Source organism: Limulus polyphemus, unplaced genomic scaffold, assembly GCF_000517525.1.
Source record: "Limulus polyphemus unplaced genomic scaffold, Limulus_polyphemus-2.1.2 Scaffold3639, whole genome shotgun sequence".
Taxonomy (NCBI): domain Eukaryota; kingdom Metazoa; phylum Arthropoda; class Merostomata; order Xiphosura; family Limulidae; genus Limulus; species Limulus polyphemus.
The window spans coordinates 73,275-100,426 of record NW_013669249.1 but is presented as its reverse complement, the minus strand read 5'-3'; the positions used below and the strand labels follow the sequence as shown (position 1 = coordinate 100,426).

The 27,152-nt window shown below is 32.8% G+C and overlaps 2 protein-coding genes across 2 annotated transcripts in view; one reads left to right on the top strand and one right to left on the bottom strand.

Annotated features, from left to right (window-relative positions):
* The first annotated feature begins 2,431 nt into the window (after positions 1 to 2,431).
* LOC106469745 (BET1-like protein) lies at positions 2,432 to 8,447 on the top strand. Its single transcript, XM_013930256.2, has 4 exons — positions 2,432 to 2,539; positions 3,871 to 3,953; positions 4,345 to 4,401; positions 6,384 to 8,447. Exons 1-4 carry the CDS (start codon positions 2,518 to 2,520, stop codon positions 6,549 to 6,551), a joined length of 330 nt encoding a protein of 109 aa, XP_013785710.1. The 5' UTR covers positions 2,432 to 2,517; the 3' UTR covers positions 6,552 to 8,447.
* A 1,185-nt stretch (positions 8,448 to 9,632) lies between these two features.
* LOC106469744 overlaps positions 9,633 to 27,152 on the bottom strand; it is a 51,760-nt gene continuing 34,240 nt past the window's right edge. The window contains exons 5-14 of the mRNA XM_022398301.1: positions 24,159 to 24,347; positions 23,235 to 23,344; positions 21,981 to 22,098; positions 21,159 to 21,366; positions 19,317 to 19,465; positions 17,340 to 17,504; positions 13,887 to 13,978; positions 12,878 to 12,986; positions 12,022 to 12,183; positions 9,633 to 10,522 (exon numbers count right to left, since the gene is read on the bottom strand). Coding sequence (XP_022254009.1) covers positions 10,404 to 10,522; positions 12,022 to 12,183; positions 12,878 to 12,986; positions 13,887 to 13,978; positions 17,340 to 17,504; positions 19,317 to 19,465; positions 21,159 to 21,366; positions 21,981 to 22,098; positions 23,235 to 23,344; positions 24,159 to 24,347 — 1,421 coding nt within the window. The 3' untranslated portion in view covers positions 9,633 to 10,403. The remainder of the gene's footprint in view (positions 10,523 to 12,021; positions 12,184 to 12,877; positions 12,987 to 13,886; positions 13,979 to 17,339; positions 17,505 to 19,316; positions 19,466 to 21,158; positions 21,367 to 21,980; positions 22,099 to 23,234; positions 23,345 to 24,158; positions 24,348 to 27,152) is intronic.

Sequence of the window (27,152 nt, the reverse complement as noted above, 5' to 3'; positions counted from 1 at the left end):
GAAAGTGTTATCGTAATAGATGGATGATATTCACCATCAAGTGCATTCAAACTTGAAAACGTCTGCTGATTTGATGAAGTTAACTTATGATAAGAGATCTACTGAAGTCAGGTTTGTCCCTGGAGACAAGGTATGGTTGTATAATCCCAGGAAGACCAAAGGGGAGTCTCCTAAGTTGTCTTCTGCATGGGAAGGCCCATATGACATAGTGGATCGTCTCTCAGACGTGAATTTCCAGATAAAGTGTGGTCGGCGAGGTAAGCCAAAAGTGGTGCATGCCAACAGGCTTTGGCGTTATCACGGTCCAGGACATTTCAGTTTTGACGAAGTGGACAACAGAACAAATGACGCTGCTGAAGACGTGCCACCTGAAGAAGCCACCGTCGAAGAAGAAACTCTACTCAGTTTTGAGAAAGGAAACGATGAAGCTGTTGATGAAGTTACTACCACTGATGTTACTGTTACCGATTATAGGACATTTACTGATGAAGCAGATGAACCCCACATGAAGCAGAAGCCAACGAGACGGAGACCAGTACGGAAGAAGATACGTCCCGTAAAATTAAGAGACTTTTTTGAATTGTAATTTTGTGATTGTAATTCTGTACATTTAATTAAGTTATTGTTAATTGTTATTGGTTTATTGTATGTGGTTATTGTTCGGGACGAACAATATTAAGGAGGGGGCAGTGTTGCGTCAGCGAGGTCACGTGACCAGTGTCACGCCCCCTGCTTTCTGGAAATATCCTGTTCCTACGTGAATTGTCGGGAGATTACTAGATATAGGGTAGTCTGGTATATATAAGAGGGTGACAACGTGACGGAACAATAATGTGTGTGTAGGTAGTGAGTAATTGATCTGCAGTGAGAAAGTATTGTTGAAGTTAACGTTCGTTATAGCGTTTGTTTTAGCGCGAATGTTGAAATCAAGTATATTGTGAAGTTATATTCAGAAAGAATAAACCAGTTTTATTAAGTAAGGACTTGTGTCGCTAAAGTTTCGTCGGAACGAGGTTACGGAAAGTTAATTAACAAACGGAGACGTAACAATACTCTAGTAGACATTTTGTTCAACAAGATGTTAAACAGAATTTTTATCTTGTGCATAATGAAAAAAATGTATAGGTAGTTTACATTTAGAAAAAGCCGTAACGAAAAAAGTTAGTATTTAAAAGGCATATATGAAGTGCATCTTTATATCAAAATAACATAAAAAATAATTTGACAATTTTTTTTAAATATTCCAAGAACTAAGCCTGGGTAATTTTGATGAAAGGTACTTTTTTTTTTAAACTTGCAATAAAGTGTGTATTTGAATTCAAAATTAAATGTGAAATCTCCGATTATGGATATTTCTTAGAAAAACACAAAGTCTGAAACATTAGGGGTATAATGAAAAAAAGCTATATCTCTCTCACAAAGCTTAAACGGGAGTTTTTCTCTTATACAGAATAAAAAACTTAAATGTAGTCTAAATTTGGAAAAAGCCGTAATGAACTTCTAGATTTGCGAGTTTTGATTGAAAGTTATATAGAATTTCCAAGACACATTACGGCTTAAAAGCTTAAAGTTTTTGTAAAGTTCCAACGTTAGGCCGTAGAATAACATTATAAATTTCTTTTGTAATAGTATTAAATACGACAAAGTTTAGTCCTAACTAAACTAAAGCTAGTGGCGTAAGTACAATTTTTTCAGGACCTAAAATTCCTAACCGATGCTTAGGTTCCAGAATTCTATGAAAAATAACCAATACATATAAAAGTCAAGTGTCGGTCGGTCACGCTCGATTTTTTCCGAATTTCGTGAATTACACGAGTCCAATTCCACCTTTTCTCCTATAATACTTCCTCTTTTCATTGCCCGCTCCCGTTTTAGTTGGACTTAATCGATAACATAGGCGTAAATAGCTCCTAAATTTTGACACTTTTTTGCAATATAAAAGCCTGTCAAGGAGGAAGTTCCTAGGACCAGATCAGGCATGTCATTATGTGTGTCACACACCATCATCCACATCATTATGACGTCAAGCTAGATAGGATCCAGTTAGGAAATCCGGGAAGACATCTATCAAAAATAAGTAAAAAATTAGCAAATCCGAGTTTGAGAATTATTACGAAAAACCTTTGTTAAAATATACTGAAGATACCAATTCCCCAGAAGAAAAAGAATAGATGTGTATGCAATCGCATGGTCATTGTATGTTTTAATCTTTGATCCAAAGGAACCAATATTTAGCATGTTTGCTCAGTAATATGTAGTGGATTCAGGAGCAATATGTAGCATGTTCCTGGAAAAGGAAATTTTATATATATTTTTTCTGTATTGCCAATTTTATACAGAATTTTTTCAGTTTCCAGTGGTTTCCCGTCATTTTTGACGGACTTTTACGCTAGTTTTGATAATAACGAACTTCAGAACTTCGCGGCGCTGTTGTCGTTTTCGTTCGTATGTTATTGCTGAGGTGGCTGATAAACATTAACTTTTTTCACGAACATTTTCTGAATGTCGCAGTAAATAATGGCGAGTAGAAATGGAAATGGTAAAGAGTATACGAGAAATTGTAAAATTACAGATTAGAATAATGTTGTGATTTAATACAGCAGAAATTTACTCATTTTATGTTTTTTAAAAAAGCTGTATAGCTATAATAGTAATACTGGTAGTTGGTACTAGTGGTAATAGTAACTTTTAATAAGTTTTATCTTTGATCTAACAGTAAATTAAACCTAACTTAATCTCGCATAATTAGGCGAAGGTAGGATATTAAGCTAAATTATGTGCCACCAAAATTTAAATGAGATCAATTCCTGATCAGTATCTGTATCATAATGCCAAGCTAAGCCTAAATTAGGTACCCTAGAAGTTTAACTTTATCAAAGCCTGTGACTAATGTTACTCAAAATACTGGTCAGAAATTGGACTTATTGAACTATAATGTATAGATTAATAACTAATTAGTGCTATGAATAATGAAGAGAGAAGTGATAATAAATAGACTAGGGAGCCTGAGGCCTGTTAGCATTGGATTGATGTGGCATAACATTATATTATGTTTTAATTATTAGTGTATTGTGCCGGTACTGTTTGTTGTTTTCTCTGGTCAACCTTATAAAGTAACGTATATGCAATATGTTTTTAGAAGTAAGGCTCTTTACTACTTGTACAAGGTAACCAGTTGTAACATTTAGGGTTAATCTGTTGCTAAGTCTCAAGTCATTTAGTTTTTGCTGGTGGACTTTTTTCTCTCCCTTTATTTTTTATAAAGTAATACAGTATCTTAAGTTTGTGCAGTTATTTCCTACATGCAAAAGTAGGCATACTGTATTGATAAAGGCAGCTTTAGAGATGAAATTTCATGCTAGTTTTTAAACTAATAACAGTGCTGTAGGGGATTAACTTGTTAGTCTTGGTTTCATCTTTATGTAAATGTTATTACACTTATTTATTAGTATTTTTCCTGTTGTTAAGATAGTTACAGAATAACCAAACAATTTGGTATGACTATCTTTCACTATAACCTGTAAAAAGAATATAGTTTTGAAACCCTTTAAGAGGTTATTTATAATATTCTTAAAACTTGTTTTATTCATAATTGGATCAATGATCCATTTAGCAATATAATTATTTATTCTCTGAAAATTTGTGCAAGTTAAGTTCTGTAGAATTTTTTTGGAATTTAATGCTGAAAATAGTTCTGATAGAGTAGTCACTCCAGTTGAAATAAACATAGTTGTTGAAGGCTTTTTTTATAAAAATGATGTAGTTGTAAAAACAAACCAACAAAAAACTGTTTATTAGATATGTTTATTTCGATAGGTTGATTATATTAAATGAAAATGCTAATATTTACATAAATATTTTCATTTTCAGGAAGAATAAGTGAAGAATTATTGGAGGCCCAAAATCGTCAGATGACAGAGAACTTATCCCTGAAAATTTCCCATCTTAAAAATGTGGGTTAATCATTGCTTTTGTTTATTTACACACTTGTTTTTCATGAGAAAAAAACAAACCTTATACTACTCTGTTACAATTGCAAGAGCTATTTTATTTTGTGCATAACATTGAGAAAATAACTTTTTAGATTAAGTAGGAGGTAGTGAAATAAATCATTTGTATTTTTATATAGAGAAGTGCAAGCTTAAGGAAAATACAAACTTCTAACATTATTTTATAAATATATGTAGTAAGGTAACCTAGATATTTAATTATAAAATGAAAAGAGTCTAAACAATAGTTTCTTTTTTTCTTTTATCTAACTCGTCATTACTCATTATTGGATAATCACTCTTATACTTAAATTTTATCAAATAGAAATGATTTGATTATTATTATTCTTTACAGATTTCTCTTGACATTGAAGGAGAGACAAAGGAACATAATAGATTACTGAATGGTTTAGTAGGTATCCCATAGTTTTATCCACTCATTCAAAATGCATGTGTATTTAATCTGAAAAAGTACTTAATAGTAACGTTCTCATCTTGTAATGTTAGTTAAAAAGCAAAATGTAGCTGCAGGGTTAAGTGTAATATCAGGACTATCCCATGTAGTTTGTTTTTTTAATAGCCTAGAATGTAAACCAATTATTTCTTTCAGCCTTATTTGTCTGTTCATAACAACAATATATATTAATCTAAATTCAGGTTAAGTGGTTAGCAATCACCTACAAAATTTGTAATATTTTTAAAACGAGCCCCAAAACTCAAGCGCTTTTGAATAATTGACTGTTCTTCTCCTGAAGAAGAATAGTCAATTATTCAAAAGTGCTCGAGTTTTGGGTCTCGTTCTGAAAATATTCATCTAAATTGGTATTAAATATTGCATTTTGGAAAGTAACTGGATTCCTGTTAATTGAAGTGTCACTTTACCATATTCATAATTGAAATTGATAAAAATATGCAAATAGTGGTATTTATAAGAAGGTGCATAGCATAATGACAGGAAATCTTGAAATGTACAGAAAATTGCAATTAGCTGGTTCGCATTTGGCAGACTTTTAAGTGTTCTTGACATCAGGCAAGTTGACCAATAACTTGGTTCATATTCATTGCTAGTGTGATGTGGAAAATGGCACTAATAACCTTATTTTTATGATCAGAGAATATGTTCAGATCTGTCATTTGCTTTACGAAAATCTTGGAATGCTTGGATTTATCTAGGCACTCTATAAACTATTGACCAGGACAGAGTAAGGAAGAATATTGTTATAAGGTAGCACAGTGAAGTTAGTTATTTGAATTTACTACTAAATATGAATGAGCACAACCAATACTTTCACCATAAATTTTGTCATATTGATTTCATTTTTACCATATTAGCCTAACTTTAGTTTTTAAAAAAGTGATGAATATGGTGGGTGAGCATTAAATGTTAATCTTCATTTTTAGTGTAGCTTACAGTAACAGTCTTTCAAACATCTTTTCTGTTGTACCTGCTGCATGTACCTGTAGACCAGGCCTCGTCATATATTTTCAGATCTAGGAGCCAGGTGTACCTAACCTAACTTCTACTGTTTGTACCGGGAAGTGGGGGCTTGTATATTTAATTACTTTCACAGCAACGAGTGCTAACATGATATCAACAACCACTTGATAGTATTGCCTGAAATAACTTCCTTTGGTCCCGTCTCATTTTAACACGTGCACTGATTGGTTGAATTGAGAAAAACAAAATGATACAAAAGTGTAACATGTTATACAACTGCAACGTTTCATTCCTGAAAGAACATGAAGTGCTGAATTTATCCTTAAAATCCTAGAAACAAAGTTCGATTTAGGACTCAAAGAATGTAAAAATAGTTCCAGACTTCCAAGAGTTCAGAACTGTTCTAGACTTGAGTTCTATTTAGCACAACCCTATGCACAAATATAACGGGAGAAAATATTAGGTGACATGACGACATTTTTAGTTGCCATAGTGATGGGGATTTGTCGAGGCCTGCAGCAGACTAAAATGGATATAGGTGTTATTAAATGTTAATTACTTGTTTTACTTTTACTGGAAACATGGTACACATGATGTATGTTAATTACAGTATTTCTGTTTGTTTTTTTTTCAAAGCTAAAATTACATACTTTGGAATTTTTTTTTTAGCTGTAAATGAAGTCGTTTTGTATTATTTTCAGCTATTTTATGTTGAATTATTTTGGTATTTCCTCATTGCAAAGTTTTAAAATAGCATCATATTTGTGAAAATGATGTATGTTATGTTTTATCATTACAGTAAATGCTGAGCTAATAAGGTGGTTTTTGTTTTAATTTGTTTCATATTTTATGATAATAATAATAAAAACTGATAATTCAACAAATTTTATGAACTGTCGTGCTGTGATGAAGGTAAAAAAGTATCCAGTAATTTATCATTTTACAACTTCTTACAGGGCCTGGATTTTGAAAACAGTCAAGGTATTCTCTCTAGTAGTTTTAACAGAGTAAGCAAGATGATAGGAGCTGGCAGTGGTAACAGACGAGTGATGTGCTACATCAGTCTTGGTCTTGTTGGACTCTTCATAGTGGGGTATTACATTATTGCTAATATCACTAAATAAGTTCAAACTTATTAAATGGAAAATAGTTCAATCCACAAGAAATGTATCGACTTTAATGCACAATTGAGAAACCAATATTTAAGGAAGTAAATTTCATTGGAAAGGATTTTATTTTGAACACAGTGGAAGAAACTTAAGTTAAAGCCACCTGGAGGAAGCTGAATCTAAAAGGTGCAACTTATTCTTCCATAGGGTAATAAAATTTTTTGTTGTTGTTGCTGAAGAGTGTAAACAAACAGAAGTTTGCAGATATTTCTGCTCTTTTATACACAAAGTATGTAGTATATTCTGGTCAATTGTATTTAAGTTTGGCCTGCTTAATTTGCTCTGTGTTCGGTGGATATTAAGATTCATGTGAATAATTTATGTGTTTACCTGTTTACTTTGTATGTGTTGATGCTTATTAAATCCTTTGTGTTTCTATATAAAAATAATGAAGTATGGTAACTTGTTTTTAATGAACAGACTTTATTTTGAACATTTATGTGAAGCAGTTTGAAGTATTTCTTGTTTTCAGTTTTAAACTAACAGCAAAAGGCCTCGTCTGCACAGGACATAGCAGATGTAGTGTGATTGACATATCATTATACATAACTTGCACTCATTAGTTCTTATAATTTAGTAGTCATAAAAGTGTGAAATTACATTAAAGTAAGACTTGATAATTATAATGACATTAATCTTTACTGGCCCAACACAGATGATTAGTAAGAAGAAAACGTGTTACAGTATTTTAACTATATCTTTTCTCATATGTCACTGTTGACAAGGTCTTTTAAGAGTTGTTATCCTATAAACAACTAATATAAATAGCATTTAAATTAACAGTTTGTTTGGTGTAACCCAGTTGACCTATTGAGTAACAAGATCTTTTCACCAGCAATATATATTTTAAATACTATTACACACAAAATTCATACAGAAACAACCTGTATTTGGTCAGTAAAAGATAACATGGTTTAGGTTTTTATCAATTTCTATTGTAATACTGTATCACACGTTTATTGGAACTATATGTTTTTAATAAAGTTGTATAAATTACATGGCTTAATTACAGAAGTTCAATGTCAGTGTAGCATATTTGAATGTCTCCAGTTTGAATTTTGTTAATGGATTAGTTTTTTCATAATGGAACCTATATAAAAATACACAAATGCAAGAGTGTATCAATAACCCTTTATTACAATAATCGTTTCATTAGCAGCAAAATATAATAGTTCAACTAACTGTAAGCACCCGTCTTTGCCAAAAGCATTATAAATATACCACTGTACAGTTTCTAACATAGCTTTCCTGTTGCACTAAATCTGATACTGGGGACAATGCTGTTTCTTTCTCTTATATCAGAATGGAAGTATTTAGCTATAGTAGGTAAAAGGTACTTTTAATATAATGAAACATTAGGTTTAAGATTCAGTGAGGTTTAATGACTTAGTAATACATCAGAAAGATAACTAGAATTCATGAAAAGCATATCTTTTCAACAGAAACATCACATACACATAAACCTACAACACACTTCATACACAGCTACATTCTTCTTGGTTTACACACTGCCATAATCAAATGAAGTGAGTTAAATACACATATTTACAGTATATTTTTCCACCTTGAATACCTTGTCCCATGAATTACAAATATAATTACATGAATAATGTCAACAATAACCATTATCTTTGTTTAGAAACGTGACTTACTTAATCAGGTAAATAATTAAAAAAACCTTTTACTATACACGTTGTTAATGTATTTGTCTTTGAAAGAAAATATATATGCAAGAATTGTTAGTGATGAGTTATAACTTTCTGCATGTAAACTTTTTTACTGGTTTACACACACATATATGTATATATACTTAGTTATTTACTAAATAAATTATAAATTTCATATTAATTTCGTCAACGAATTAGATTCATTTTTTTAGGTTAATCAAAATGTTTTGACGTGTTGCTTAACATTTAAATAAGTGTAATAATTTGCTCTTTAATTGATGATAGAAATAATGCATGTAAACTATACATACATGGTATTCAAATAAATAATTTTTTATACGCATTATCAACAAAATTTTATATTCATTTGGTCAAAGAATATCTTAAGAAAATGCTCGAGTTTTATATTTATAACTCAAAGAAAGGGATCGGAGATTAATGGCAGTAACATATATTCATGCATTAGTGCCATCTAGTGGTGCAAATTAATGTAGAGTTTTATTTTGTTGAATCACTATCATAATTAAATTCACACTCATAAGACGTCATCATTTTTATAGTAACAATTTCACTAGCATGTAGTTCGAGGTGTAGTTGATTGACAAGAAGAAAACCGGGAACAATTATTATTATAGCCTTTGGTACAAATTATACACTGTACTGTTAAAAAAAAAAAAAGTTTGTTGTTCAAAGAAAAGTTACCTTAATATCTTTCCTGTGATTTTGACATTAAATAAACTTGTACATTCAAAATCTAAAGAGCTATTTTTATAGGTCACTGATTTAAGGTTGATAGGTAAATTTGTTTAACTTACACCTTATAAAAAAATTAGGAGTACAATTTTGAAACTCAAGCATGAAATTAAACGTTTTCTTTCCTTCTTAAGTGTTAAACGTGTTATTTAAGTAAAATTTATCTTAAAATTAAAGAAGCTTCAGATAAAAAATTATTTAATAAAATACAGAAACTCAAATATGTATAGTTCTTTTCAAGTTTCGTATTTTTTCCTCTTGCAGAAAATTCTAATATTAAAATACATTTGTAGTTTTTATTCACTGTTTACAAGGTTTAATCGTAAATATAAATAACATAAACAGACTAAAAACCCAAGTAACGTGTAATAGTTAACTAGAAAGATGTTTTTATGAAGATAAAAAATACAAATTTTTGTGACCTCAACTAGTCCCAGAGAACTGTACAATACATCTTTGGTCTTCATAAAACAGACTTATTTACATAAAACCACTAATCTCGTTTTTTTTTATGCTGAAAAATGAAATACAATTTTTTTGTGTTAGAATTTTTTATGAAAGTTGAAAACTTATTTTTAAAATTGTTATAAAAATGATAAAAATATTTGCAACTAACAAAAAAAATAACGTGTAATGAATGAAATGTATCTAAATAGCAAGCATCTCAGTAGAAATGTCATCAGACTAGTAGATGATATAAATCCAATATGGAAAAATCGGGTTTTTGATATTAAAAAATTCGAGAAGATTTTGAATGATTGAGTATCAGCTAAACATTTAAAAATTCATCTTCAGTCGATATTGCTACGTGATGTAATTTAATTATTATTTTTTCTAAAGAGAATGCCAACAGCTAGAGATATAGAGGTATTACTAAAACTGTTTTAAACCCATCATCATAAATGAGTCTTATCTCTTGATAATCATTTATACATTTTAAGTACCCTCAAAACACTCAATAAATGGCGATATACCTTTTAGTTTTTCAATCAAAAATCCTGTACTTAAGTTTACATTTTAGATTAATTGACCTTCGAGGCATTTCGCTATTCGGTATATTTATTTTTTCTCGTTATTGTCCACTTTCTTAACCTCCCTCTAAATTGTTAGAAGTAGAAAAAAAAATGTTTAGTTTTTCTTTAAGTGAAAACTTGCCACTTCTTTGAACACGTTCGCTCAGGTCCGTCCCACTTTTATAAGTTCATCACACGGAGCTAGCTGCCTGTCAAAATTCTTTTCTCATACTTTTCTTCCAGTTTATTCCCAAACGTCTCGATCGTACATTATTCTTGTGTGTGTGATACTAGGCCGTGGCCTTTTGTCTTGTTTTATACCAATAAGAAAGTTTGGGAAAACTGCGGATGTTTGTTGATAATCACATTTAGGCTTAATAATCGTATAATACTTTTCTTGCACATTTCACCAAGAGAAGCAAGTATGTCACTTGTAGAAAATCTGATATAGTTTTCATGCCAGAATTACCAGCGGGATCCTTGCTCGGTTGTCCTGTTAAGAAATAGGCATTGACAATTAAAATCACATCCTGATCAGATAAATATCTTTATTAAAACATAATATGGATAAAATGTATGTTCTATTTCACACGCGTTTATCAGTTTTCCATTAGCCTCATAAGTCTTAATCGAAAAAGTCTTCACAATTAAAGTACCAAATTAGCTGTTTTGAAATATATGTCATTGAATGTTGTGTATAGGATAAGCCTAATAATTTCCATAAGAAAGTACTTTGAACCGTGATGCGTTATTGTCAAGTTTTTAGGTATGGGCCGCATTCTTTACAGTAAGTGTTTGTGACTTGTTGGCGATAAATTTCAACAGTCATATTGTTTTAAAATAATATATTAAAACAAGCCAAACGTATATATATGAATCTTCGTTACACTGTAGGTTATCACAGTTGTATCCAGAGCTTAAAATAATTGTATCTTTTTTGTCAAAGTCCACACAGGCTGGTTTAGTTACTTTAGAACACAATTTGACAAGACGAATTCTTCTTCTTTACTCTATTATTACAATACAATCTGTGATAATTTAACTTTCCAAGTCGCTACATACGCTCTTTATGACTCAACTCACAATCATCCGGTCTATATCTGTCTATCTAACAACCTATATCTGTATCTAACTAACACGAACTACATTTCGGACGTGTATTTACAGCCTGACCGAGGCCTAGAACGTTCCACAAATTGAGAGATATTATGATGCAATAATAATCAATTAAAACAAGAAAAACTTAGAAGGTTCTAGTAACATGACGCTATAATACAACGCTCGCATTTCCACAACAAATGAACTACACAATGTATGATTCGTAAACAGTTACGTAAACAAACCTGCAATAAACCGTTGCTTCTAAAATAACTAAATTTAACATTCTTGTTATATAACTGTCTAAACTCTTGCATTAAACTTAAATGGAAACAATCGTGTATATCTAACAGTTACATACAACTACCAGCTATTATTATTGTATTTCTTACTTAGTAACAAAGCTCTTATTTTTAAGTCACGTGTCAGATTTGGCCATTAAAGTAAAGGTATTATACATGAAATTAAATGATCATGCAAACAACAGCAGAGTTTTTTCATGCAAACGTTTAAGGTCAACTACTATACTAAATATGTATTGTGTTAAAAAATACACACATTTGGAGTCGACTATTATATTAAATGTGTATTATGATAAAAAGTACATACATTTACTAAATGTGGGCCCCCAGTAGCACAGCGGTATGTCTGCGGACTTACAACGCTAGAATCCGGGTTTCGATACCCGTGGTAGGCAGAGCACAGATAGCTCATTGTGTAGCTTTGTGCTTAATTACAAATAAACCAACTAAATGTGTACTATGGTAAAAATACTTATATTTAGAGTTAACTACTATACTAAACGTGTATTATGGTAAAAAATACATACATTTTAAGTCAACTACTATACTAAATGTTTATTGTGGTAAAAAATACAGACAATTGACGTCTTACCTGTATCAGTCTTCCTTGGTGGAGAGGTGGGTCGATCATTGTCGCGCTGATACCAATACGAATCACCGCCAGAGGGCCCAATGTCTTGTGTAGGAGGTGTCAGCTCTGATCTCCATGGTGGCCTGACGGGCACAAATGTTACTGGTACTTGTGGACAAGATACTGGAGGATGAAAATATTATTTGTATTAGTACAAGTAATAAAAATATTATTTTCTTTAATCAAATTTCACGTATCGGGTATTTTTTGTTGTTGTCATTGTTAAATTAATGGCAACCTAATATTTTACCGATAACAAAGTCATACTTTCTATGTGTGGTGTTTTGAATTGTAGTTTACTTACCTCAGTGATTCTATACGGTGCTATTAATGTAGTTTACTGAATTATTAAATAGACGAACTGTTTAAGACACTAAGAATAAATACGAAGCCCAATTTGCCATTCGATTCACAACTTGTCAATGAATCTTACATGGTTTCCAGGAATTCCACCCTGATGAGGGGCGGAAACCCCCGAAAACGGTATAACTCCGGTTAAATTGGGCCACATATTTATTAAAAGTGATATTTTGAACTATCGAAATTTTAAAACTATACGCCGAAAATTTAGGGATTCCCTAATATCTTGTTAAAAAATAAATTAAGATAGAGGGAAAGTGAAAAGAAATGAAAAATAAACAACTAGGTCATCGGGCCTCAATCTGTGTCCAGGTGCTTCGTGAAAAGTTTAACCTCACTGTAGTCTGACGAGATAAAACAAAAATCAGGTGGTCCGCCAACAAAAACGTTCGAGAACAACTGAACTAGGCAATTAGCAATTATTATTTTTCGTGTTGGAGAAAAGATCGTTCTTTACCTTGTTTAGTTATCTTCATGCCCACGGTGATGGGATCCTGCCCTCGAGTACAGGTTTCTCCTGCCTCCTTTATATAAGCTTCATCTCCGTTCTTCATTACTTTTCCTACCTGTAAAATGTTCCGGTAAAAATGGCGCCAAAGTCAAGCGTTTAAAAAAATTAACAAAAACAAGAAAGATGTATTGTAAGGATAAACTTAAGTGTGTGTGTGTGTGTGTATTAAACTTTAAAAAATATAATAAAAAATATAAAGTTAAGTGTGTGTGTATTAAACTTTAAAAAATATAATAAAAATATAAAGTTAAGTGTGTGTGTATTAAACTTTAAAAATTATAATAAAAATATAAAGTTAAGTGTGTGTGTGTGTGTGTGTGTTAAACTTTACAAATTATATTAAGAGGATAAACTTAAGTGTGTGTGTGTGTGTGTATTAAACTTTAAAAAATTATAATAAACATATAAATGCTCAAAAAACAATTTGTTTTTTTTTCGAATTCAGAAACTTGCCGATTCTTTCACTTACAATTTTCAAAATAAAACTTTTTAAATAATGTGGTTTTAACGAATTATGTTGGGGCTTCTTGGACGTTTCGCAGACAAGAATTTGAATATTTTATATATCACTTATCTCTGTCGTTTTATCAAGACTTTAAATGTGCTTATCAAAAGCTATTCTTCCACGTTCAATAAAATTCACGAAACATAAATACAAAAATCAATTGAAAAAAAGTGATAAATTTTCAGACTTAGAAAAAAATCTGGTGCACGAACTGAAAGTGTCCGTAAGTATCACGCAAATGTCTCAACGAAAAGTAAAGCCTTATTAGTTATTGTGGTGATGGTGACTATGTTACAGAGACTAGTGAAACGTAGTGTTATTAGTTACTTAAAACCCTGGTGATGGAAATGATGTTTCATTGTGCCAAAAGTTCTCATTTTTCTTCCTTTTATTTATCATTATACTGTAGTACATTATATATATATATAAATAATAATAAAAGATACATACGAAGCACTGATGACCTTTTATGTCTTGACGTGTAGTGAACGTAAAGAGGGCGCCATTTTCCTCCCAGTTTCCGATACAGCGGTAAACACGTTCTGAAAAGAGGTACAAAGAGTGTGAATTTCTGTAACTTGAAGCGACCAAATTATTCTTGCGTGTGAGTATAATTTATTATATTATTCTTTTGTAGTTATCGGTCCAAGGATAAAAAAAAACAACAACAAAACAGCTCGGTTAATGTGCAAAAACAAGTATGCATGTTTGAAATTAAGCACAAAACTACACAATGGGCTATCTGTGCTCTGCCCACCACGAGTATCGAAACCCGCAGACATACCGCTGTGCCACTGGGGGGCGTGTAAAAACAAGTAATTTGTTTAAATGTCATGAAAAAAAGTGAGGCCTGGCGTGGTTACAGCACTCTGTCGCAATCTTTGGGTCACGGGGTCGAGTACCACCACCAAATATGCTTGCCTTTTCAGCTGTGAGGGCGTTATAATATGACGGTCAATCCCACTACTCGTTGGTAAATAAGTAGCCCAAGAGTTGGTGGTGGGTGGTGTTGATTAACTACCTTCTAAATTAGGGATGGCTAGCGCAAAAAGTTCTCGAGTAGCTTTACGCGAAATACAAAAACAAACATAAAAGGAGCTTTTTCAGTTTTTTTGCACGCCGCAGTACAGCTCATAGTGAATGTAATGTACAATCTTACAAAACTAAAATCTTTTATGCATATAGATGAAAAGCTTAAAAAGATATGTTTGCAATCTATAGCTTCAAACTGTACAAACATTTAGTTATATTTATAATCCATAGCTTCAAAATGTACAAACATTCAGTTATATTTATAATCTATAGCTTCAAACTGTACAAACATTTAGTTATATTTATAATCTATAGCTTCAAACTGTACAAACATTCAGTTATATTTATAATCTATAGCTTCAAACTGTACAGACATACAGTTATATTTATAATCTATAGCTTCAAACTGTACAAACATTCAGTTATATTTATAATCTATAGCTTCAAACTGTACAAACATTCAGTTATATTTATAATCTATAGCTTCAAACTGTACAAACATTCAGTTATATTTATAATCTACAGCTTCAAACTGTACAAACATTCAGTTATATTTATAATCTATAGCTTCAAACTGTATAAACATTTAGTTATATTTGTAATCTATAGCTTTACATAGCTTATATGTATATAGTTCGACGGCAAAACCTTACCAACACTCACTTTGAAGCTATAGATTACAAATATAACTAAATGTTTATACAGTTTGGGTTAAGCCTTAAGATTATAAAATGGAATGTACTGTCCGTAAAACGTCCATCACAGTCACGACTTCGATGACTCATCTATGAAGTTAAAATAAGAGTTGATGTATGTGTTGTGTAAGTGTCCTTATTATGTTGTGTATTACAGAAGCAATTTTCATGCCACCGGGCCGACCCTTGGCTCCTATAGGTTAAGGGTACTTCCGTTGGTAATGTTCTCACTGTCGAGAAAGCAACAGTGGCAGCGTCTCGTGCGTGCCAGCAACCGGTATTTATTGGCTACTGGTTTTATCTCTGTCATTGTGCCTCGTCTGTATACGAGGTTTTTAAACACGTCAGTCATTCATGCACCTTTAAAATTACAGCTTATGAAAAAGGTGGATTAGTTGCAACTTATTCTATGTTAAAGTAGCTTTAATTGCGAATTTTAAGGCTAGACATATTTGTTTTTATTTTTCAACAGAAATAAGAGCTTATAAAAATTTTCATAAAAATAACTCCAAGATAAAGAAATAGATACATATACCCCCAACAAACAATATACACACATATATATATATATATGTGTGTGTGTGTGTGTGTGTGTTCATATTTATTTTATAATTTTACTATATTAATGTTTTGTTTAATTTTCCATTACGTCATCATCATATGATTTCATTTTCACCTTTTCTTTTACTTATGACGGTAGATAAGGGTTTGTTTGTTTGAAGTTAAGCCAAAGCTACACATTGGGTATCGAAGCACGGTTTCTAGCGTTGGAAGTCCGCATACATTTCGCTGTGCCACTGGGAACACGAAATCAAGTAAAACTAATTTAACATGATTCAGTGTCAGTGTTTATGTTACATTTAAAAATAATCGGCATAATATTTTGCATTATCTTTCCTCTATACGCGTTTTCAAATAAGATCCGAATTGGGTTACATCTCTCGAACAAAAGAGAAAGAGAGAGAGAAAAGGTTTTGTCGCTACTTGATGTAAAAATCTCATTTACAAGATAACTTAAGCCGTCTGATCCAGAAATCTTTCTACCACTTTTTATTCAAGTTTTTTTTATGTTGGCTATTGAGGAAAATTCGTATCTTTATCTTACTATTCTAATTTACCGATCCCTAAATTATACTTTTTATATTCAAAAACTCATGCGCATTCATGTGAACATGACGTGTTAGGTATGGTTTGAGAATTATGCGACTTTTCCCAGGTCTGCGATCACGTGAATCTTGGTAAAACGTGAAATTCCAGACAACAAATAAGGTCGATGCTCCTACGGAATGTTATAAAAATACAATAGAAAGAATCAAAGGTTTTTTGGGAAGTGTAAAGATAAACACGAGCTACTAAGAACCCACGATAAAAAAGAAAAACCATTAAGATAAAGATTTTTAAATATTACTTAACGTTGCTAAGCAACTGGGATAAAATAAAATAAAAGAATGAAAAACGGATAAACGTAAATTTATATTACGTTGTTTGTAAGCTAACTATGGCGAAACAGATTAAGGACAAAGTGCAATGAATTATTTAGGCTAGTGTAAGACTTCTGAAAACAGGAATCTGAGGGTTCGGCTCTATTGGGATTACGGCTGAAAATATCTTTAACAGCGAAGGTACCCAACTGATGTTTGTTTGTTGGTTTTGAATTTCGCGCAAAGCTACACTAGGCCTATCTGCGCTAGCCGTCCCTAATTTAGAAGGAAAGCAGCTAGTCATCACCACCTACCGCCAACGTTTGGGCTACTCTTTTACCAACGAATAGTGGGATTGATGTCACATTATAACGCCCCAACGGCTGAAAGGGCGAGCATGTTTGGTGTGACGGGGATTCGAACCTGCGAGCCGAGTGCCCTAACCACCTGGCCCCTAACTGATGAAACAATCCATTCTAATCTTTGTAAGTGAGGACGCAAGAAAGGTATATATATATATATATAGCTATACTCATTACCAGACTGATTTTTCAAATATTTCATCAAAGTAACTAACATTTGTTACTACTTAGTACGAGCATTACACTTGATAAAACAGAACTAAAAAATGCTAATTTTCAGCTTTAAACACGTACACATATACAGAGGGTATTTAATGATGTACACTGTTATTGGCCTCTTTCTTATACTTGTAGCAACTATATTTTACATTTTATTTTGTTACAATTTCTCACCTTCATAAACATGAGACCTATTAGCGCAGCTGCTAACGGAGTAGAACATGATGTCTGGATTATTACAATCAGACGCTACTTTAGCGCATAAACCAGTAGTGTCGGGAACAACGCCGAAGTAGTCTCCTGTGATTGGACAAGTCGTCGGTTCTTTCACATTCGTTCCTGCGATAAACAAATAGAAATAATCTCATATAACGTGTTCAATCTTTAACCATTCACGTCTCGCCATATTATTAACATTGGTTAACAATGTTTAAAAATATAGTTACAGGTGCTATTATTGGAGCATAATGAATATTAATTTAATTTGTCCAAACCATAAACTTCCTTAACCGTATTAAATAACACATTGTTTTTACTCCTTTGTTCATAATTTTAAGAGTGCCTATTGAGGCGAGAGACTCCAAAGTAAAGCAACAATTAAGGTTTTAAAGTTAATATCACACACCACGAAATGGGACAGCGGTAAGTCTATGGAGTTAAAATGTTAAAATCGGGGGTTCGATTCCCTTCGAAGGGCACAGCAGATAGCCCGATGTGGCTTTGCTGAAGAGACCCTTGCATCACTGGTGGTCCTGGACCACAGATTGAGAGCCGCTGGTCTAGTATGAATTTTTCTTAGCAGATATACGAACAAAAGAAACACAAAAATATCATTTCAAATTTCAGAGCCTCAAGTTTAAAACGAGTGTTCGTTGAATTCTGCCTTGAGTAGATTTTAGTCTTACAATTTACATACAGTTTCATCCTTTCTCTCACAAAATATGGTCTGAAGATATTAAGCCTTATTACACTTTAATTATTTTCTGTATCAAAGATTTTATCATTTTAACCGCTGCACATCAGAGAAGACGTTGTTCTACAAGAACACTGTAGTTTTAACCAAATGTAATTTACCAACTGTAATCTATTTTCAATAATATACACAACATTAAACTAAATGAAATTAAAAAGGAGAAAAGGAATACAATAAGCAAAAATAAAGTAACAAATACATCAGGTAGAGTAGTCCTTTTTAGCCAATCATCTATTTTCGTGGCTACGTGGTACATCCATCTATTGCAGTAATTACCATTCAGTGTTTACCAGTTATTATAATTATTAAATTTCATAACATTGAAAGTAAAAACAGAAGTTAGTTCGCTTATTTAGAATATTTAGGCTTAGTTGAATTTCCAAGTTTTTAAATCCCTCACAAAATTGAAACTTCGTGCGTTTAATTTTTCTTACTTAAAAATTAAAAAGATGAAAACTGGCTAAAGATCGAACTAAAATAATTCTTCCAAATCAAAATCCTTAAGAATTTGTATTGTATTGTACATTTTAAAAATCTGATGTAATGTGACGCAAATGTAAAAATGTACAAATGTAACCGTATTTTGTTTGTAAAATTTCATTATCAGTTATATATTGCAGCCTATGTTTTATCCTTCCGTCCGTGATTGAACACTGAAACAAAAATCGGCAAATCTATATTTTATTTCTAATAACAGCTCTTACAAACTACTGTCTCCCCCACCCACGCAATGAAATCAAATTTAGAAATGAAAAAAAATCATCTAAAGATCGCTGTAATACGATGAAATAGAAAATAAAAAAGAAGGAAAAAAGTATACCACAAAAAGAAAATGACTAACGTAAAATAGATGTTTTAATTAATCTTAACAACGTTTCGGACTGGGACGCCTTTTCCCCGATGATTTTAAACTTTAGTGGAACAAAAAAAGTTTAAAATCACCAGAAGAGGGTGTCCTAGTCTGAAGCGTTGTTAACATTAAAACTATTTTACGTTAACCATTTTTTGTAATATAAATTTCCTCCTCCATTTCTTTTAAATTTAGAAATATTCCAATAAAATTAAAGTCTTCAAATGGAGAGTTAAGGCTTACAAGAGTAATTAACTAAATTACACCTAACCACTTGTCTCCTTGAATTTTCGAATATGTAAGTAGACTAGAAAAAGTGAGTACTTACTTCCTTCGGTGATCCATTCTTTAGTAGGGAACTGTTGGTCTCTACACAGATCCTCTGAGAAGTGTGAACTAGGCCTAGAGCCTATCATCAGTTCAACAATGTTGTTAGTGCGTCTTTGAAGCCATACGCAATTGTAAGAAGCCTCTCCACTGGTGCAGGAAATCAGAAAAATACATTAATTGTAACGACAGATAAATATCTCGTTCATAATGACTCAATGTTGGTTACATTTCTCGTTAATAATAACTTCTAATGAGGGATATGCATATATATATGGGTGAAATGTAAGTGTAAGGGGAATGTGTTGATGATTAGTGGAAGTAGCAGTGTGTTGGTTGAACCGAGGTTGGACGCGTTTAGTTGGAAGTTTTAAATTGTCTAGGACATTGGTGTTATAATTATTGAAATGCTTTAAACTAAGCAACCTCTGAAAAGCTGAACTCGAACGTTTGTTGTTAGTAGATATATTATCTTTAATATGGCGAAGAAGAGAAGTAGGGTAGCCACGTTTTTCTAAAAAGTGGAACATGTTGATTGATTTGCTATTATAATCTTGGTCGTTACTACAGAACCTATGTAATCTGGTAAGGATTTTGGAATGTTTCTCTTAAGTATTGAGGATGACTGGAGTGAAAATGTAAGTAGCTATGTCTATTGTCGGTTTATAATGTTCAGATGTCGCGAGATTGTCAACAACACTCACGGAAATTTAATGTATTTATGTCAAGAAATGAAATAGTTTGGTGGGAAGTAGAAGACGTGTATTGAAGTGATGGATGAAAGGAATTAACAAACTGAAGAAAAAGATCGAGTTCATCATTAGTGCCTGTAGCTATAACGAAAACATCTTCAATATATTTACAATAAAAGGCAGGGGGCACCTGTGAAGTTACCTATATATACACGCATACACATATATATACACGGAGAGTAATAACAATTTGATGTTTATTATCCTTCGACACGCAAGAAGTCCAAATTTCTGTATCAGAATACTAGAATAATAAACAATTCCTGACTGTGCTCTTTAGTAAGGCCTGATGGTTAAGGCACTCGACTCGCAATCTGAGGGTTGTGGGTTCGGATCCCGATCTCGAACATGTTCGCCCTTTCAACCGTGAGGGCGTTATAATGTTACGTTTAATCCCACTACTTGTTGATAAAGAGTTGCCCAAGAGTTGGCGGTGGGCGGTTTGACTAGCTGCCTTCCCTCTGGTTTATCACTTCAAAATTAGGGATGGCTAGCGCAGATAACCCTCGAGTAGCCTTGCGCGAAATTCAAAACAAACAAGTACGTTTTTTTAGTGAAAACATTTAATTCATAATCATATGTAGGATAAAAATAAGGACATCCTTATGTTATAATGAAGTGAACAGTATGCAAAGCCCATTCAGCATTTCATTTTTATTAACTGAACAATCACTGAGATAAGTCTTTGTACGAGAATATGGATATGAAACTATTATAACGTTACCATTACTTCTATGATATATAATATTAGCAAGACATATGTCGGGCTTACAAAGTTATGCAATAAAAAGGGGCGTGGGCTTCCCCTTCCACTATTTTGGGTTCGTAGCAAACAAACCGTTCGTCTTACGCAAAGGCACCCTAACTACGCACGATATCAAACATCACCTTCGTTTGGTGTCAGCTTCATTTATTTTGCTACTAACCTCCTCGCTCTGATGATCCCTCACTGGCCACATTAAGGCAGTAAAATTGAAATTCCTACCAAACTCAAGCCATGTGTTTCATTGCTTATCCATTTAAACTTGATGTTTGGGGTATACGCCTTAGTTTCTCTAGAGCAACTTGTGTCACAAGACAGGCAGACTTACCATTGTGTGACCGCGTACACGAGGAACCGATCGTGAGGTGTGTTGTTTTCCCTGTGGATGCAGGTAGCGGTGATTGTTTGGAAGTTCACGCCGTCCCGAAAGACAAACTTTCTACCGTCCACGTCGAGATGCTCCCACCTCCCCTGGCTCCAGTCAGGAAACCTACAGTGTGATCGATCAACTAGTGGTGGAAGTTTCTGTTCAGGAACTGAGAAAGACAAGCAAGACGTGATTTGTAAGATCAATGGTCCGTAACCTTTTTCACGAGGCTGAACAACTCCTATTATACTATGAATGTGACGAATATTGGCGATATACAACTTTCATTTTTAAGTTAGGCCCTAATTAAACCTACGGTAACTAGAATGTCATTGTAAGTACTGCGATTTTCATTGGAGCTTGTTTGACGAATAAAGAAGGTCTAGCGCCACCATGAGAAGTTATTTTTGCATAAAACGTTTACAAGTTTAAGATTACTTGAGTTGAGAGAGGGAATTAAAGTTTAAACCACTGGTATACAAGTATGCTTATCTGAAGAGAATAAAAGTATTGGTCTATAGGTTTAAGCTTAACTGGAGAGAGGGTTAAAGTATTGGCCTACAAGTTTAGGCTTACCTAGAGAAACAGCCAGAAAGAGAATTTAAGGTATTGGTCTACAGGTGATTAAAGGTTGGATTGACGATATTAGGCTTACCTGATTAGAGGATTAAAGTATGGAATTACGAGTGCAAGTTACCTGGGACGAGTATTAAAATATTGAACTACAATTTTAGGCTTTCATGCAGAGAGAAATATAGTATCAATTCACAATTTTAGGCTTACCTGGCGAAAGGATTAAAGACTCGTACCCTTCCGAAGAGCTGCGTAGCTGAGTAGTACACGTTGAATCTGCTGCCAAAGAGACTTTAATTTGACCTGTCTGCGGATTTTTCCTGTACAACTGTAAATGGAAACGTGGGATCATTCAAAAATGTTGAACTGTTCACTTCTGTTGTATTCAGCCGAAGGTTAAAGAATGTATAGAACAACCTTGGCAAGAAAATACTAAACACTTAGTACATCTTTATCAATCAAGAATAATTTTACATACAGTATGGATAATGTATTTAATAATTATATACGTCGACATCTTCATGACTAGAATATTATGTGAAATATATTTAACTGAAAGTGGATATAGTAACAGACACATACAACCAACACTATCAACAACAATAAATAAGCTTCGGGTTTAATTACAAACAATAAGGGAAATTTAATATATTTCATACGTAGTTGTTTCTCATACTTCGAATACCTAGAATGAACCCATGCGTATAAGAATGAAACTGCTGTCATTTTCTCACCCTAGCGAGATAGACTAGCTAACCAATGAGTGATCAGCGAAAATTGCCTCATTACCGAAGGCCTGATCTTTAGTTCAGTTTTAGGGTGATTTAGCATTCACATTTTAACTGATTTTACCATAAAAAAAGTTTGTAACATAAAGTTAATTTTTACTTCATTTCACGTAACGTATAATACTAATTATATATCCGTCTAGTCTGTCTATTGTGAATATCTAAATACGTCACTTGTTTGTTTTAGCCATATTAGGCTATTTGCTGTATTCATCGCGGGGAAGTGAACCCCGGATTTTAGCGTTGTAAAAATCCATAAACTTACCGCTGTCCCACAGGTGGACAAATGCTTCACTAAGACTAGAAATCGGAGAAAGAACTTAACATTGGACATTTTTGTTTCTTTTAAATTGTAGCCTTAATATGAGTTATGTGTACAACCTGGTGTGTACGGCATGCGAGTTCGAATCTCGTCACCGAACATACTCACCCTTTCAGCCGTGGGAGCTTTATAATGTGACGGTCAATCTCACTATTCGTTGAAAGAGTAGCCTAAGAGTTGTCAGTGTTGACTAGTTGCCTACCTTCTAGTCTATCATTTCAAAATTAGGGACGGCTAGCGCAAGTAATCGAAATGTTTGAAAATCTGCTAATAATTTATAAGATGGAAAAGCTTATTAATCTGGAAAAATGTGTAAGACTTCATTTTAGATGTCGTATCAGTAGTATATCTTACCCCACAGCGATATCTAGGTCTTGCTTCCGGCTCTGCTCGTAGGTCCATCAGAGCAAGGTAACGGTCATTATTCGGTCCTTCCCAATCTCCTAAACACAGAAACCGGACGTCTGAAAGACAGGAACGTGTGTATTAGATCAAATGAAAAATTGTCCTTTTTTTTTGCAAATTGGTTTCTAAATAAGCTACTAAAACAGCAATCATTGATTTTAACACTGTAGCACATTACTGAAACCTACTAAATTAATTTAGTAATTTATTAGAGAGGAATTCAGAAAAATAAACATATATACGTCTTATTAAGCACAAGTCCGAGAACAAAGTAATCTTTTTAGGTCCAACCACGTTTATGAAAAACGACATAAAAGTCCAGCTCGGCCCGAGTCCGGTGTTCATAAAATTACGATCCGACAGATTGGATCCGTTCAGTTCTATATTGAATATGCATTTGCACTTCTAAAAACGAAAGGAAATTGAACGTAAGTCCAGTTTTAGAATTTGTTATTTTTAATTGTTACTTCATCTTTTTTACTCATAACCTTTAGCCTGGAATAGTTTATGTTATCTATTTTTTACAGAATAAAATAAATTTACTCACGTTTTGTACCACTTATTAATTCCATAAAACATTGTTGCTGTTTTCAAGTACATTAAGTAACCAGTTGATTTAAGATAATAATGTATTTTATTTACAGAATTTCCATATTCACTTTACCTTAAAGATAAGCTTATTAGGCTTACAAAATAATAACGTATTTTCTTTTTCCTTTGTCATTCTGAAAACTCTAATAATAACTTGAAGAAAGAAAGCAGAGGCCAGATTTGTTGCCACAGAGACAGCTTCTCAGTTACAAGAATGTTGAGTACATTGAAATAATATTTTAAAACAAGAGTAAAAATAAGTACTACCATAGCTATACATACTCATGTCTGGGAAATTGCAGTGTCGGAAGCTGACGCCTAGACCGTTACCATGGGGACAGTTGCTAAGCTCCGAAAATGACTGAGTACACTGAAATTCTCCATTGTTTGCTGTGTAGGTGAAACGATATATACCGTTTATGGGACAAAAAATATCCTGAATTCTCGACACCATATCTGGATCTTGTTTTCCTGAAGATATTAAAACACGCGTTTAAAAACTTAATAAAAATCCTACTATACTACAGAGATGTTTATACTTACCATAATTTTCATATAAAATAATTATACATTGTCAGAAATCATAACATTAATTGTACCAATTCTTTTTATTTTTTAAAGTTATTTTTGCCACAGAAAGGTTCAAATCGATTTATACACAATCTGGCATATTCAATATATCTGATTTCATTTTAAAACAATATACGGTTACATCTAATGAAAGATAGATGGCACTACAGTTGAAAAATATTTTCCGATACAAAATAACACTTATGCAAGCAACCTATTATTGTAAATTAATACTAGATGTTGCTTTCAGAGCAAAAAGCAAATCTAACTTATTTCATTACATTTATTTGTCACAGTAGATTAGTCTCCTGATTACCTAGAATCTTATAACAAGAGAATCTGTTTTTATATGAAAACAAAAGCGATATTTTATGGAATACAAGATGATTCGAGTTGTAATTAGCTGTGAATACGATTTTTTTTAATGAAAAAATAATAATTGTCAAAAAAGGTCAAATGTTTGGAAAGAACTTTAAACAATTATGTTTACCCCCCAAATTACTAGTTTGTATTTATTGCGTTCGCTACTTGCGGAGAGTACATATTGAGAAGTTTTTATGTTATTTTTTATCTACTAAAATAAAAAATGTAGAGAAATGACATCAACAAATTGGGTAAAATCATGGAGAGAATCAGCGTGATTAATCACAATATTGATAGCACGAGGAGATTCAGTAACTAACAAAGTCGTGGATCTTGAAGCAATTTGCGCTGATAAGTAACATAGAAAAGTGTGTTTTAAAAATCCATTGTGGTTCTCGGAATCATCAGTAATTCTGTAATGAAAATGACTCATAATTTGAATATCAATCGTTTGAAAAATGAAGCGCTATCTATAAATATAAGATTTTCTTGCGGGATAATATTCATGGTATTTAGCATTGTAAGCTGAGATTCGCAATCGTAATTCGTTCATCGTGGTTTTTTTTTGGCACATCACCAGCTTCGGTCGCGTGTGACTTACCTCTCTTTTGCATGCCCACGCCCTAGAGGAATTCGGAGGAGAATGGGAAAATTACTCCGCATCATAACAGATGCCATTACCCACGGACGAAGTATGTTAAAAGGATAAAAAGAAACAGACGTCCCTGTGTAAGAAACCAACCCATTTACTGAGATCCCGATACGCCCACAACAATCCTCCTTTAATCACTCGCACCAGTTGAAAATTTCAGACGGCAAACAATCATTGTTTGAGAAGTCACGCCCAAATTGGTCAGCGTGTTTTTCATACGTTATTTATTTATTTTTTTTAGTTACGGAAAAAAATCTTATTTTTGACGGAACACTCATAGCTGCACGAATTAAGCAACGTTAAATTACTGTAGCTTCAAAAAATAAAATAAATAAAGCAGACAGACGCTGTTATCTCAACATTGTTAAAGCTAGTTCAACCATATAGGGGGGCGGATTGAACATCACGCTACTGACCTGAAGCTGCTTAGATACTTTATCCGGTTTACAAATATGAAAAATGAAAATTAAAAAAAAAAAATGGAAATTTAAACTTTCGGGAATTCCTGAGTTTTAGTTTATGATAATAAGATATATGCGGGAAAATCCCGAACATTTTCGGTTGAGATAAACCTAAAAAAAGTTAATAAAGAAACTAACAGATATACTTATCTCCAAGCAACCAAATCATTAGTATTTGTTTTGTTCATTATATGGTTTCCACAGAAAATTACCCATAATTACAAGCGGAATGCTCATTAACGGAATTACTTCTACCTGTTTTAAGCAAGCTAATTTTCAAGTTTTTATTATGACGGTTATCTTTATTATTTACAAAAGCTGAACGTTGAATTTGGTAACTAATTTACTCAAAATGAACCTCCCCCACCCACTCTCTTTTTAATTTGTCCACTGCGCCTCGAAATTACAGATGTGTAAAAATAGTTACAATAAACAACTTAAGATGAAAGCAGTAAACATCTGTGGTTAACAGGTTTCTATAACATCTTTTAGGTCTATTGATTTTCCAATCTTTCACTGGCTTTTGGCGTTTAAATCGTAACTAATTAACTCGAGTAAAATTTACCACAATTGTTTTATTATCGTTATTATTACATACGTTTTAGCATAGGAGAAATAATTATTCCAAAGTATATTTGTGGTGTACATATTCATTCGATTATTCGCGGTGGACAGAGCGCAAATAGCGTATTGTGTAACTTTGCATTAAAACAACGACGTATTATTATTTTTTCTTTCACCGATTTTTTTAACTTCAAAGTATATTCAAAAGTGTATTTGTTTGTTTATTTAAGCGCAAAGCTGCGCCCAACGACGGGAATGAAATTCGAGTTTTTAGCATTATAAACCCTCAAACTTACCTTTGAGCTACTGTCATATTTGAAAAAGGATTAGAACCTCTTTTCTTGTTGTTAAGCTCAAAGCTATATAATGGGATATCTGTGCTGTGCCCACTGCAGGTATCGATCCCTAGTTTTTAGTTATAATGTCTTAGACTCACTACTGAGCCACCAGAGGGCATTCTGCTAACGTAAGTGTCCTAACAAAAGAACTAGAAGTCCATTTTATGTGCTTTATCTTCTTAACTCACTTCATTTCATGAAAAAAGAAAAGGTAGAGCAAGAATTTTATCACACTTACTGGAAAAAAATGTGTTCCATTGTAAGCCATCTGAAAAGCAAATATTTATTTTCAACTAGCTGGAGTACCCGCCCCCTGGACGGAAGATAT

Coding starts and splice junctions, on each gene's coding strand:
- LOC106469745 (XM_013930256.2), top strand. CDS start 2,518: ATGGCGAGTAGAAATGGAAATG. Junction 3,954..4,344: donor AAATTTCCCATCTTAAAAAT/GTGGGTTAATCA, acceptor TATTCTTTACAG/ATTTCTCTTGACATTGAAGG. Junction 4,402..6,383: donor ATAGATTACTGAATGGTTTA/GTAGGTATCCCA, acceptor AACTTCTTACAG/GGCCTGGATTTTGAAAACAG.